General features: G+C 44.3%; 1 protein-coding gene across 6 annotated transcripts in view; it reads left to right on the top strand.

The window, feature by feature from the left end:
- Positions 1-14,148, top strand: part of plppr5 (phospholipid phosphatase related 5) — a 45,878-nt gene that overhangs the window by 4,114 nt on the left and 27,616 nt on the right. For all 6 annotated transcript variants that reach the window (XR_002872350.1, XR_002872351.1, XM_023950172.1 and 3 more), the window contains exon 2: positions 10,312-10,444. Coding sequence is in view for 4 of the 6 variants with exons in the window: in XM_023950172.1 (XP_023805940.1) it covers positions 10,312-10,444 (133 nt within the window). In the remaining 2 variants the exon portion in view is untranslated. The remainder of the gene's footprint in view (positions 1-10,311; positions 10,445-14,148) is intronic.

The raw sequence follows: 14,148 nt of genomic DNA, 5'->3' as shown, positions 1-14,148 counted from the left end.
ATGTTTGCTTGTGCTTTGTGTTTGGGCTGGTTTTCATAGTTGTGGTATTCTGGCTGATGTGCTGCTTTTCCTGGTTTATGTCATTTCACATTCTTAGAATGTGTGTTCTCCTGCTGAAAGTAGCAGCAAAAGATGCTGTGATGAAGTTTAAGTCCATCACCACCATGGCAGTCATCCTCTTCCTCTCTTCCTACAGAGCATCACTGTTAGCAGCAGGCTGCTATTGCTGAGTTCATCCACAACAAACTCAGGACTTCATTTCTTCTATAAATCATCAGACTTTCTAAGAAATGGATATTGTTTTTCTTGCATTCATTCATAAGATTGAAATGAAAAAGGCAATTATTTTACCATTTTTAGAACAGGAGCCAAATTTTGGAACTGCTTTTATGTCTGTGATTACAAACAGTACAGACCAAAGTTTGGACACACATTATCATTTAAAGAGTTTTCTTTATTTTCATGACTATGAAAATTGTAGATTCACACTAAAGGCATCAAAACTATGAATGAACACATGTGGATTTATATGCATAACAAACAACTGAAAATCTGTCATATTGTAGGTTCTTCATAGTAGCCACCTTTTGCTTTGATTACTGCTTTGCACACTCTTGTCATTCTCTGGATGAGCTTCTAGAGGTAGTCACCTGAAATGTTTTTCACTTCACAGGTGTGCCCTGTCAGGTTTAATAAGTGGGATTTCTTGCCTTTTAAATGAGGTTGGGACCATCAGTTGTGTTGAAGTCAGGTGGACACACAGCTGATAGTCCTACTGAATAGACTGTTAGAATTTGGATTATGGCAAGAAAAAAGCAGTTAAGTACAGAAAAACGAGTGCCCATCATTACTTTAAGAAACTTTTGCCGATTACCGCTAGCTCTGCGGAGAAAGTGGGCGTGTCTGTTAGCCTGGGGGCGGAGCTAGCAGTGCAGGCTCTTCTCCACTTATGTACGACATCTCATGAGAACCCACTCGTTTTAGTGGGTTGGGAGGGGCTGGTGCTCAGAGCGCAGATTTTTAGAGATAAACTTAGAAATGAGTGAATGGATCAAAATTTTGGGGTTTCTTTTTTGCAAGGAATGAACACTATGGCTACGTTCACACTGCAGGGCTTAATGCTCAATTCGGATTTTTTGAAAAAATCCGAATTGTTTGCTAGACCGTTCACATTTCCAAGTAAATCCGAACTTTTGTGATCTCCAGTGTGACCGTGACACGACCCAAACGAGACCCGCATGCGCAGAAGCCAGAAGAATACTCAACGGTGAACGACGTCACTTGTTTGCGGAGCAGATGTCAACAACAGTGTTGTCAAAAGCGGAACTCTTTTTGTAATATTAAATTTATTTTCACGAAGGAGCAGCACAATTACAATGTTCTCATTTTAAGAAGGCATTGGAGTCGGGATCGTCTGTACCCACTGTAGTGGAAGAGGAATGTGCATGTGTTGGGCCCGCGCGCCCCGTGTGTGTGTGCAAGCGCGTGCCGCGATAGAGAATAGGGGGGGGCAGTGTGGGCGCGCATTCATGTTGTGTGTTACGGAGGACGGTAATAAAAGAAGGTTTCCCCCAAAATAAATGCTATGGACTCTTTATTAACCCGTTCTGGAGAATCTAAGGATCAGAACAGGGAGGAGGAGGAGGATCGCGTTGGGTCCCCTGCGCTTCTGAGCACGGTGACGGTTGGAAGGGGAGAAAGAAAAAAAAGTTATAGCGGTAAAGGTTCAACACCACGCTCTGCCATTTATCTGGAAAATTTTTCAAAAACCGCCCAGTTGCAATAAGAGCCCTGGAGTTTGGCCTGAAAAGAGCGATCAGCCCAAATATTAATCCAATCGGGGATCTCGCTTCCCTTCCACTGACTGATCTCAGCAGCATCGTCCACCATGGTTGATGTTTACGTTCTCCTTCCCGCCTACTTTAACGCAAAATGATGACGTTTGTTGCGTGTCGATGACGTACGGTTCGGAATCAAGTCGCCTGGCCGGTCAGACGGCGGTCGCAATTGAAAAGAACGGCTACAATTCGGATTCAGGACGGCAAACCCACGGGGCCTGGGTCGCAATTGAAAAGATCGGATCTGTGTCATTCAGACTGTCGTGAAAAGATCGGAATTGGGCCGCTTAGGGGCAAAAAATTCGGAATTGGGTCGTTTCAGCCTGCAGTGTGAACGTAGCCTATGATACACTTAAAAGCTCAAAAAATTGATTTTGTGTAGCATAGACCCTTTAAAGTGTAACGGTTTACTTTTCTTGCTTTTGTGTTTTGTTCTCTTTATGTTCTGTCATATTTTGAGTTTCAGTTCCCTGTTTTATGAGAGGTGGTTCAAACCCCCCCAATCCAACTTTTAATTCCGAGTATCGAGCAGAGAGCCTTAAGGTCAGATCTTTTGAGGCTTTGGTATGGCTTGGTCACTTATCGCCTTCCAGTCTAAGGGGGGAACCTTCTACCACCAGGCCAGTGTGCATGATGGCCCCTGACCGCACATCCCTGGTTGAAATGTAATTCAGAAAGGAACTAAAACCAACAGAAGCGACCACGAACCCCCCAAGTTACTGCATATCGCTTTCCTTTTCCGCTGCAGTCGAGGTCAGGCCCGGCTCAGCAGTTACCATGACAATGCATCGCACCACGCATCAGATAGTCTGCATTTTGAGAAAAAGTGACTTAAACCTGAAAAGTAACAAGTACTTTTAAAAGTACTAAAAGTACTTTTAAAAGTACTATGGCTACTTTTTAAGGCCCCTGCAAAATTGCAGGAATGGGTTTTAGTAGTGCCTGCCATCAGGAAATGTGGACTGCAGTGTGTCAGAACATGATTGTTCTCCTACTCCCACTATTCTTACTTTACTAGCTGCTTGTAATTGGAGCGGGTGGATCCACCATCTGATTAAAGGAACATGCATGGTCTAATTGCCTAAATGCTCTAAGACTCAGCTAGTGAAGAGGAAGATGGTCGTAGCACAAGCCCTTTCTTGTTTTGTAACCATGGTCTAATGTACATTTTCACAAGCGCTAACTCAGCGCAACAGAATCTGGCTGCACTCAAATGTAAGGCATTTCCACTGTGACTGTGGATTTGCTTTAAGTACCTATTCATCTGTGGTTCCCAACAAAGACCCACTCTAAAGAAAATCCTGCTTTTGGTGTTTTTTTAAACATATTCTTATAGCATTTTTCTAATCATGAAGGACATATGTAAAATATATGGTCTTTTTTTCCCCACTTGTCCTGTCCAACAGCTGAACAGACAGGAGCTGAAGGCCTCTGGTGTTGGACAGATTTTACTGTTACAAAGGGGGTTGTGGATCTCCTGACACACGAGGTGTATATTTGTATAAACCCCTTTTGTAATTTAGGCTAAACTTTATTTTTATAGATTATATTTGTCTCCTTGTTTTTGTTGGACCGAATGGAACGGAAGGAGAGGAAAGAAGGGAGGGATGGGGGGAGACAGGGGGTGAGGGCACAGAAGAAAGGGGGAGTTAAGGAGATCTGGAGGATGATTGCAACAAGATGCTGGAGGATAATCATCATTACTGTCAGGTGTAAATGTGTCAAAAGGGGCGGGGCCTTCCACACATACTCAAATGTTACAAACATAACCGTTGGCTCCAAAAATCTTCACATACAATCATGTCAACATGGACTGAACACAACAACAGTTCACACACACACATGGTCACAAACCAAAACATGTAAAGCGTAAGGCTGCACGATACGAGGAAAACCCGCGATGTGCGATATTAGTAATCAATATTGAGATGACGATATAACTTGCGATAAATGAACAAATGGCAAAACAACCAAAAACATCATTTCCATTTCACTGCAACAGTGTAATTTAAACAAGAGTCAACCCTGGTCTACCTAGGAGGCCAGCATCTAACATAGAGGGCCCCATCCAATGGGTCAAATGCACAAAGGGATTCATTTGATTCGTTCAACACTTCAAGCTGCCATAAGATTGTTTTAGTATATTTAGGGTATCCATTTATTGCAATTTTTGCCGTCTTTTGCGATATGCGTATTGCACATCTTGATATTGCGATAACAATAAATTTGCGATTTATTGTGTAGGCTTAGTAAAGCATCTCATTCTGTCACACACGCCTATTGTGCAAAGGTGAGCTACACCTGTGCTTAGGCGGGTCTTTATGTTCTGCTCGGGTGGATGATGGAATTTAAAAAAAGGGAGAGTGAGCGGCCGTCCCCACACCAAGACCCCCGCTAAAGTGGTAGACAGGGCCCCCGAAACCAGCACCGAGAAGCAGATAGAGGGAATCTGCCTACCGGGCAGTGTAGCCAGACACCCAGACCAGGGCTAGCAGGACCGCCCCAGGGGCCCCCAACGCCAAAGAGCAGGTAGGCACAGGCCCCAGCGTAGCAAGGAGGATAGCCCTCCGCTATGCCACAGGACCCAGACGAGAAACCCACCACCACTCAGGAGTTCCGGGCATCCCCCCTCCTCAACCCCAGGCACGAGCCAGGGCCCCTCAAAGGAGACACTCCAGGCAACCACCCACTTACCCCGCGGGAGGTCGGGGAGAGAGTAAGGCAGGGCCCGCCCATCTCCAATCAATTAAGAGGACGCCCAAGAGAGATGGGGGTCACTGAAGACTGTAGTAAACATTGCACGACCAGGCTCACCCACAGTTGGAATCCAGGAGGGGGCCAGTGCTCGAGGGCAAGGACACGGACACCCCCAGTCTCAGATGTGTTGTGATCCCTGATTCATAATCTTACCAGAGAACTCAGGGGTCCCTCTCCCTGCTTGGAGAGAGGGCCGTCCATCTCGAGAAGCTAGCACCAAGGGACACGGCCCCGTGGCCGAAGGCCTGGTTCCCCCCACCAGGGATGGGGTAGGGGGCCGATGATCAGAGGTCCCTCCTTACTTGTGAAATGCTTGTGTGTTTGTGAGCATGTGTGTGCGTGTCAGTGTGTATACTGTTGAGGCGTAAAGGGTGTGTGAGGACACAGTTTCTGGACAGGAGGTTTGGATGTTGTTGGATTGTACTGCAATGAGCGCGTCCACATGAGGTGGCACTTGATTGTAATGGAATAAAAGATGAGAGTTGAGTTTTAGGAGTGGCATCAGTTTCATTTAGCTACCTTTTGTCTCCATCCTTATTACTGCCTTTAAAACTGATTGTTAAGGGTCATTTTAAAGCACAACAAATCCTTTGCATCACTATAACTGATGATGATGATGTTGTTGATGATGATGGTCACTGTGATAGATAGACTGCCTGCCTTGTGGCTGTGCTGTCCAAGTCTGAATCACAGGGAGAGAAAAGGCAACCAACATTTTCTGAGCAGTGCTTTGCACTGAGCAAGCCTGAGGTGACAGTTGAGAGGAATGACTTCTCCTTGAGTGGAGAAAGCTTCTAGAAGAATCAGCCAAAATCAAGGAGGTTATGTCAATGAAAAAAGACAGGATTAAACACTGTCAATAAAAGAAAAACAAACTAAGTAAATACGTGAATATTAGTATGTTGAGGATGTTTAAAATCATTTTGCAAAGACTGGATGAACAAAAAAGAGAGCTTCTCTCACATATAGCTGCATTTAGCTTTACTTGTGCGCTTTCGTCTGTAGACCAGCATAACGGGAATTAGGAGTTTAAGGGATTGAAGCACAAGGACAATGAGAGTAGCAAACATTCTCGTATTAGTTCCATAACGTTTATAGTGTCTGTATTTTTAACTGATTTCTTAGGTTCTTCTGCTATCACACACGGTTGTGTTTTGTTCATATACCGTGTCTAAAAAAATAGGAGAACCTATGAAGTCAGAGTAGCCAACAGGTTTAGCCTGACCAGAACTGCAGTTCAGCAAATAAGCAGCCAGGTCACCCTGACTTCGCCAGGAGGGAACGACTTTCCTGTGAGGAAGATGAGAGCGAAGCGACAGAGGAAGGTACAGAGGTAGTTAAAGGACCAAACCAGCAGCACAGTGTAGCTGTGGCTGTGTCGGCTCGAGTTAGAGCTGATGAGAAAGTGGGACAAATGGCCTGTGGCCATCACGGCTCTGCACAGGCTTTTTTCCAAATTGGCTTCGGACCTCAGCTCCTACTTGAAATTGTTGGTAATATTTTCATCTCTACAATACGTGCAAACAAAGATTTCAATCTAAATCCAATGTTTAAATGTAATGTTACACTGCTAATAGTGTGATTTCACTTTGTGTAGGGGTTGTGATGCATGTTCTCAACAACAACACTATGACCAACATTCAACAAATGTAAACACACAACGGCGCTTTTTACACCCGTCATAGGACAAGACGTGAATGATGTGCTACTTTTAAAACATGCATTAAAAGTGGCGTTTACAGCACTTTTCCTGGCGATTTGTGAAACCTTTGTTTTCCACACACACACCGCTCATATCGCAGTGTTACCAGACCTTTGCGCCGTGCCCGTAGCTGAAATCACGCCACAGGACCTCAGATTGTGTCTGTACCATTGACCTAACATTGAAACCGCTGCAAGAATCGCGTTCTGTGAGAACGCAGCTTTAAACCCTGAAAACAAAACAAGCTTTGTAGATCTTTGGAGAAAAACACCAGAAGTTATAAAAGTCTTTTTGACATGTTGCTTTAATAATTAGAGCTCAGTATCATCTGCATAAGAATCAAAAATATATGTTGTGCTGCTGACTAATTTTCTTTATCAGAAGCATGTAAAAGTTTGTTAGACCAAGCATATCCCTGTGATCACTACCAGACTGGAATTTTTGGATTATTTTTTACTTAAACCGAGGCTGCACAGTGGCGTAGGGGTGTAGAGGTTTTCACACTCACCTCTTGCCCTGGTTCAAATCCCAGCTAGGTCCTTTCTGTGTGGTGTTTGCATCTTCTTGTGCATCCATGGGTTTATTCCACACATGTGCACTGTCCAAAAATATTCATCATAGCTTAATTGATGATTGTAACTTGGGACAAGTTGTGTATTAATGTGAGTGTGTGGTTGTTTGTCTGTGCGTTACCCTGTGTGCACCCTTTTCTCACCCATCAGTGGCTCGAATAGGCTCCAGCATCCCTTCGGTAGATGAATTCAAATCAAGTAATGATTGCTCCCCTCATGTTCTATTATCTGTTTTAAAATGCTATGATCGTTTCTCAGCACTGATGTCCAAAATGTAAATATGTATTTTAAGTTAAGTTGAAGATTTGTGAGCTTATTGTGGTTTCACTTTTTAAGGGGCAATGAGGAGAAGTTGCTGGTTGCGTGGTCTCTGCTTCAGCTGCTGATGTCATCCTAGGGGTGCAGTGGGGGTGGGGGTTTTCCCCAATAGGCCTGAGGTTGCATAGATGCATGCATGTAGAGCAAAGTTAATGTAAGCAGAGTTTTCATGTTAAAAAAAGGAATAAGTGAAACTTCCCCATATAGATAAAACTATCTGTAACAATCACACAAATGTAGGCTTCTACACAGGATGTGTAAGGATGCACATGTCTGTTCCTTTTGGATAGAGTGTCCGCCCTGAAACTGGAAGGTCAAACCCAGGTCAAGTCATACCAAAGACTTAAAAAATGGGACCCAATGCGTCCCTGCTTGAAACTCAGCATTAAGGGGTTGGATTGGGAGGATTAATCCACCAAATGGTTCCCGAGCGCGGCTGTGTCTGCAGCTCCCCGCTCCCCCAGGGGATGGGTCAAATGTGGAGAACATATTTCACACACCTAGGTGTGTGACAGTGTGATTAAATGTAAGTTAGGGTTATTGTTATGTACATGAGTGCTTTTGCCTTTTTGGTCTGAATTTAAAAAAAAACCGTGAAAGTTCCCTTTGATATTAGTGAAAATTAATGAACATTATCTTCTTTAGTTTGACATTTATTATTGGTAGAGAATAAGAGAGCAAAGGTCTTGTGGGGCTTCCAGATACAAATGGATGGGATGGTGATGGCAAGCAATAGATAAGGAATAAAGAACAGAGCAAAGCTGTTGTGGTGGATGTAGCCAAACCAAATGATGGCAACATCAGGAAGAACTGGAGAAAGCTTGGAATGTGAAGGTGCCAGTGGGGATAAATGAAAAAAATAATAATGATAACTAACGCCCCTCTCACCCTTCCGTGGGTGGTTTATCACCCAAGCTCCTCTACCAGAGGCCTGGGAGCTAGAGGGTCCTGCAGTATCTTAGCTGTTCCTAGCACTGCACTTTTCTGGACTGAGAGGTCTGAGGTCTTTCCAGGTATCTGTTGTAGCCACTCCTCCAGCTTGGGGGTTACTGCCCCGAGTGCTCCAATTACCACAGGCACCACTGTCACATTCACTTTCCAGGCTTTCTCCAGTTCTTCTCTGAGTCCCGGGTATTTCTCCAGTTTCTAATGTTCCTTCTTCCTGATGTTCCCATCGCTTGGCACTGCCACATCCACCACAACAGCTTTCCTCTGTTCTTTATCCACCACTACAATGTCTGGTTGGTTCTCCATCACCATCCTATCAGTCTGGATCTGGAAGTCCCACAGGATCTTTGCCCTCTCATTCTCTACCACCTTCGGAGGTGTTTCCCATTTTGACCTTGGGGTTTCCAGTTCATATTCTGCACACATGTTCCTGTATATTATTCCAGCCACTTGATTGTGGCGCTCCATGTAGGCTTTACCTGCCAGCATCTTAAATCCTGCAGTTATGTGCTGGATTGTTTCAGGCGCCTCTTTGCACAGCCTACACCTTGGGTCTTGTGTGGTGTGGTAGATCTACACCTTGGGTCTTGTCTGGTGTGGTAGATCTACACCTTGGGTCTTGTCTGGTGTGGTAGATCTACACCTTGGGTCTTGTCTGGTGTGGTAGATCTGAGCCTCTATGGCTCTGGTGCTCAGGGCTTGTTCCTGAGCTGCCAGGATGAGCGCTTCAGTGCTGTCCTGTAGGCCAGCCCTCTCTAGCCATTGGTAGGACTTCTTGATATCCGCCACTTCAGGGGTTTGTCCTCCCATGAGGATCTGTCCTCCAGCACTGTATCCTCTGTTCTCCATTGCCTGAGACATTCACTGAGCACACTGTCAGTTGGGGCCTTGAGCATGATGTACTCATACATCTTGGATGTTTCATCCTGGATAATGGCTTCCACGCTCACTACCAGTAGTCATTTTTTTTATTTGGATTAGGCCTGCACAATATACCGCAAATTTATCGTTATCGCAATATCCAGCTCTGCAATAGGCATATCGCAAAAGACTGTGAATATCGCAATAAATCGTAAACCCAAAATGTGTTAAAACAATCTTATGGCAGCTTGACGCTTTTAACGTATCAAAGAAATGCCTTTATGCTTTGACCAATCAGATGGACGCCTTCCCATTGTTTACCAATCAGATGGAGGCCTGTTATGTTAGATGTTTGTCACCTATGTCAATGAGGGTCACTTGGAGTGTAATTTTAAACTGTTTCTAATGAAATGGGAATGATTTTTTTGGCATTTTTCTATTTTTTTATATACCGCAAATTATATCGTTATCGCAATATTAATCTCTAATATCGCATATCGCAAGTTTTCCTCATATCGTGCAGCCCTAGTTTGGATCACTTTTTTTCCCAAAAAGCAGACTATTTGTTAGGTGGTGTTGTGCTGTCACAACCTGGTGCCGAACCTCGACTCCAGCGGCAAAGGAAAGCGATATAAGCTGGTCGTCACGATGGTTTAAATTTAGCATAAGTTCAGAGAGAAAGTTCACCTCTTACCGCTTGTTTTTGCTCAAAGGATGAAGCAAAAGGTTGTTTTAAAGAAGCCGACGCAGTGATACAAAACATTTAAGCTAGGTGACCAGAACTTCTTTTTTCACCGTGCAGTTATCATGTGGTATATCACTTTTTAATGTACACCCAGCTGCCAATCAGAATCAAGTATTCACTCGGACCATTATAGCCTGGAGTGACGCTTTTGTCAAACTGTATCATCGTATGCTTTTGCAGGCATGCATGAGTATTACTCCCTTTTCAAACCTCCTGTGTGCAAGCCACACTCAGTGTTGATGATTATTTCATTTTCACCTGCACACAGATGTGCACTGTTGGTTGCCAACATTTAAATATATTTATTCACCCCTATATTTCCTTAAAAAGTGCATCCCAGCATATGTATACCCAGGCTCTCCTCCTGTTTCTGCAGTATTTGCAGACTTCCTCTCCTCCATATGCTTCATGATTTCACAGCTGTGTCCCTCCAGACGGAGCTTCTGAGTCACATGAACAGCACTGGGTGTGAAATAGTGTGAGAAAATTATCCTGACAGTTATTTTGAATGCTATTGAATTGCTACTGATCTTTTTTTTACATTTTCTTTTGTTTCTGCTCTTCTATCAGATCACAGTAACCGAGACTGTGCTGTTCCTGGTCCAGTACACGTCCAAAGAGTTTGACCGAACAGAGAAGACGGTTGCCACGGGGGACTGCTGCTACCTCAACCCTCTGGTGCGCAGGACCTTCCGATTCCTTGGTACGTCACAGACTTGTCTTGCTGGCGATCCTTGCAAGCAAGTTTCTTGACAAGATTGATAGTTGAAAACATTAGAAACTTAAAATGTGATGGTGATAGTGTGATAATGTTGAGCCTGCAGGCTCAACACAATGTCCTTCAAGTCAGAGAGAAAACTTAAACGTGATTCGAACCTTCAAAAAAACAGAATGGTTGAGGATCACGTTTGAGTGCTTGGTTTTCAGTATGAATGCTTGCTGTGGTTTTGGGTTTAATTTAAAGCCTTAGTCACAGCTGCCTTTACGGGTGAAAAATGGGCAAATCTGTACGAGGCACACGTGTGGTCCACAGGAACAGATTGTAGACATCCTTAAGGTGAAAATGTTAAAGGGACTTTAGCATTCAAAATCGATTTTTTTTGAGCTTTTAAGTGTGTTATAATGTTCAGTCCTCACTATAAACAACCCTGAAGTGGTATTTTACACAATTCTGAGTATTCCTCTTAAAAACCTGCTCTCTGAGCACCAGCCCCTCCCAACCCACGAAACAAGCGGGTCCTCTGATTGTGACGTAGACCAGTGAGAACCGCCCCTTCCAGGAAGAGTCTGCCAGCTCCGCCCCCAGGCTGACAGACACGCCAACTTTCTCTGTGGTGCTAGCGGTGATCGGCTAAACGCTTTCCTTTTAAATGCACAACATGCAAATCCATCTTTGTAAAAGTTCCGATGTTTGTTTTTGTGGACGAAACGCAGACACTGCTGATGCCGACTCTAAGATGACGTCATGAAATGGGCGACACCCACAAGGAGAGAAAGGCGGGGTTTCAGAGATCGAGTCGTCTTACTTCTGGGTAGCCAAACCAACTTTGAAAATAACTAATATTTCTTTGAAAATTGTTCTTTAGTGTGCCATAGGTAATATATGATCATATGTATGGATATTGATTAGTCTAAAAGGCTAAAGCTTAAGAAAAGCATGATATCGGCCCTTTAATGCAATGTTTCTTTCAATGGGTATTCATGGGTGACAGGTTGTAGTGAAAATGTGAGCAACACGGGTTGAAGTAGGACAGGCTTGTCTTACAGATCCTGCACACTGTGCTGGGATCCTGTTAGTGCTGTTTAAGGGAATGCTGGGCTCTTTTTCCATGCATAGCACCAGGGCTCCAGACTAACTTTTTTCACTAGGAGCACAGTGGCCCCTAACTGAAAATTTTAGGGGCGCAACCAGAAAATTTAGGGGCGCATACCGTAAATCAACATTCTAATCAAATCTACTAATTTCCACTGTATTACTAATAAATACTTTAATAATAGATGCAGAAATTACAATGTGCTGTTTCTAATTCAGTGTCACATTTTATTCTGCACTTTTGAAGATGCAACAACAAGGTAAACTGACATCACCATCGCTGTCATGACAGTACAAATAAGTAAAGAAAACGGATGGAAATTTATCTTTGTGACACCAAATAGGTGCAGCCAAGATGCACAATAAGCGTGTTTGAGATCACCCAGGTGAACTCAACGCTGCGCAGATCACCTGGTGTGTGACATATATTTTTGTTTTTGCTCCAACATCAACTGTCAATCATCACAAAAATATCGCGAGAAAGGGGTGGGAGCAAGGGGCAAACCTACCCGGACACAGCTGGAAACTGAACTGACTGAAAGCTGCCCTACAGACTACAAAACAATGCATTATGGGACATGTGTCCTGATGGTTTTTGTAGTGGAGTGATTAATTAAAATAATTTAAAATACCAATTCATTAAAAAAAGGCTACATACATCACAAAACATTAAAATAATCATACAATATATAATAACACAGATCATACTAAGGGGGAGAAGAATATTGAAACTAAATTGAATGTTAAGGACAACTCCAATTTCCTGTCCTCCTTCAGTCTTGCTGCAGATTCGCCTTCATCTCACAGCCCCCCCGCCTGGTGTCCCCAATGATCCAGGCGAGGTGCCGGTTCATCTCAAACACGTCTATCGTTGCATTTTCCCCACGTATTTTCAGTGAGTCTAAAACAAATGTTGTTTTTGCTCGAGCGTGTTTAAAGTTCAAGATCCGTTAGCTGTCACGCATGTACGTGTGGGACATTTATTCTCCTCAGCTGACCCGACTCCCGCAGGAGCGGTGAGCTGCCGTAACAGCCGTGCATAACCCTTTGATGCGCCGCCGTAACCGTAACCAAAACCTAAACCGGTTCTGTGTGACCCAGAGAAAAGTTCAGCACGGACTGCATGTATTTAGAAAATTACGAGCGAATAGATACGTTCTAAAGGAAAGTAAGGAACTCCTTAATGTGGCCCGGGGAGGGAGGGGGCTGTCAGGTGTCCTGCTTTCAAACCCTGTCATTGTCACGCCCCCAAGAGTCATTTACCCCACTGTGATTGGTTGGTCAGCTCCGCGCACAACAATGAAAAAGTGTCATTCATACAAACTGGCGGTCTGCAGTAACATTAAACCTTCATATTAAACATTAAACCTTCAAAATATCATCTTGGGGGCCGCAAATAGCCTGCGGGCCGCGAGTTTGAGACCCCTGCTGTACACTCTGGCACTGGTACACTAGCCGCAGGTCGGAAGAACGAATCAATAGTTCGCTGTGATATTTGTCTCAGTTTCCTTCCCACAGATGTTTACGCGCACTCGATTATCTCTAGGCCCCTCCCCCTACACGCATTTTAGCCACTCACAGTGGCTTTCCCTATACTTCTCACACGCAGTGGCCGCCTCACAGACAGGTATCACGCGAGAGTGTACGTGCTCGCGTTTCATGAGTATGTGCGCGAGTGTGTGTGTCTGCCTGCGTGCGTGTGCGCTCGCGTCTCATTGATTATTTCATTGATCATTGACGTGCCCCTTCCACGTTTAATGTATAAAAAATACGAAGGGTGGGGGAGGCAAATTTACTGGTCGCGCATGTGCGACTGGATGTAAAATTCAGTCGCACACTCTCAAATTTTGGTCGCAAAATGCGACCAATTGCTCGCAGTCTGGAGCCCTGAGCACACAGCCTGGCAGTTAGAAAGAAGAAAATGAGACCATTATTTCTTAGGGGCGTCTCAGGGGCACTTCCTGTGCATAAAGCATTTGCGTGCGGTCGGTAAGGAGGCAGCGCTTGCGCCTCACTAACGGCTAGTGTGGCATAAGAACACCGTACGAACGTATCACTCATACGTCATAAGTGCGTACAACTTCCATAATCCTAATAAATACTTCACAATACACTTACAACATGAACAACAATGGTACGTTTTATTTTCATGAAGTCCGTTAAGGTGATCATACGAGCCTGAAGGAAATTGTAAGACACCTGTGTTCCCCTTAAGATGCGGTCGGTCCCGTCTACGATTCCCTATGAGTCCCAAAAACCTGCATGACCCGTATGGGTTAACCTCCTGTACGGGTGTATGTGACTATAGCTTTCATTTATCTCCAGTTTATCTTGGTAAGTGTGCTCACACGTGCATGTTGGGAGCATTTGCACGACGCATGCCTGACATCTAACAGCTCCTCAGTGTCTCTGTCTCAGTCATGGCTGCTGGAGTTTAGCATTATGAGTCACAGAACTGTGCTGCTGAGAAAAGATTAAACTTAGAACACAGCCGAGGGTCACAGTTTGCTCACAAACCCAAACTTTCACCGTTCTACCTTTTAAAACCGCACTGGATTTTGCTTTGGAGGCTCTCTAAATGGGACTTGCCCTAC

The sequence above is a fragment of the Oryzias latipes genome, chromosome 20 (assembly GCF_002234675.1).
Source record: "Oryzias latipes chromosome 20, ASM223467v1".
Taxonomy (NCBI): Eukaryota; Metazoa; Chordata; class Actinopteri; order Beloniformes; family Adrianichthyidae; genus Oryzias; species Oryzias latipes.
The sequence above is the reverse complement of the archived record's forward strand: the minus strand, read 5'-3'. Positions and strand labels throughout refer to the sequence as shown.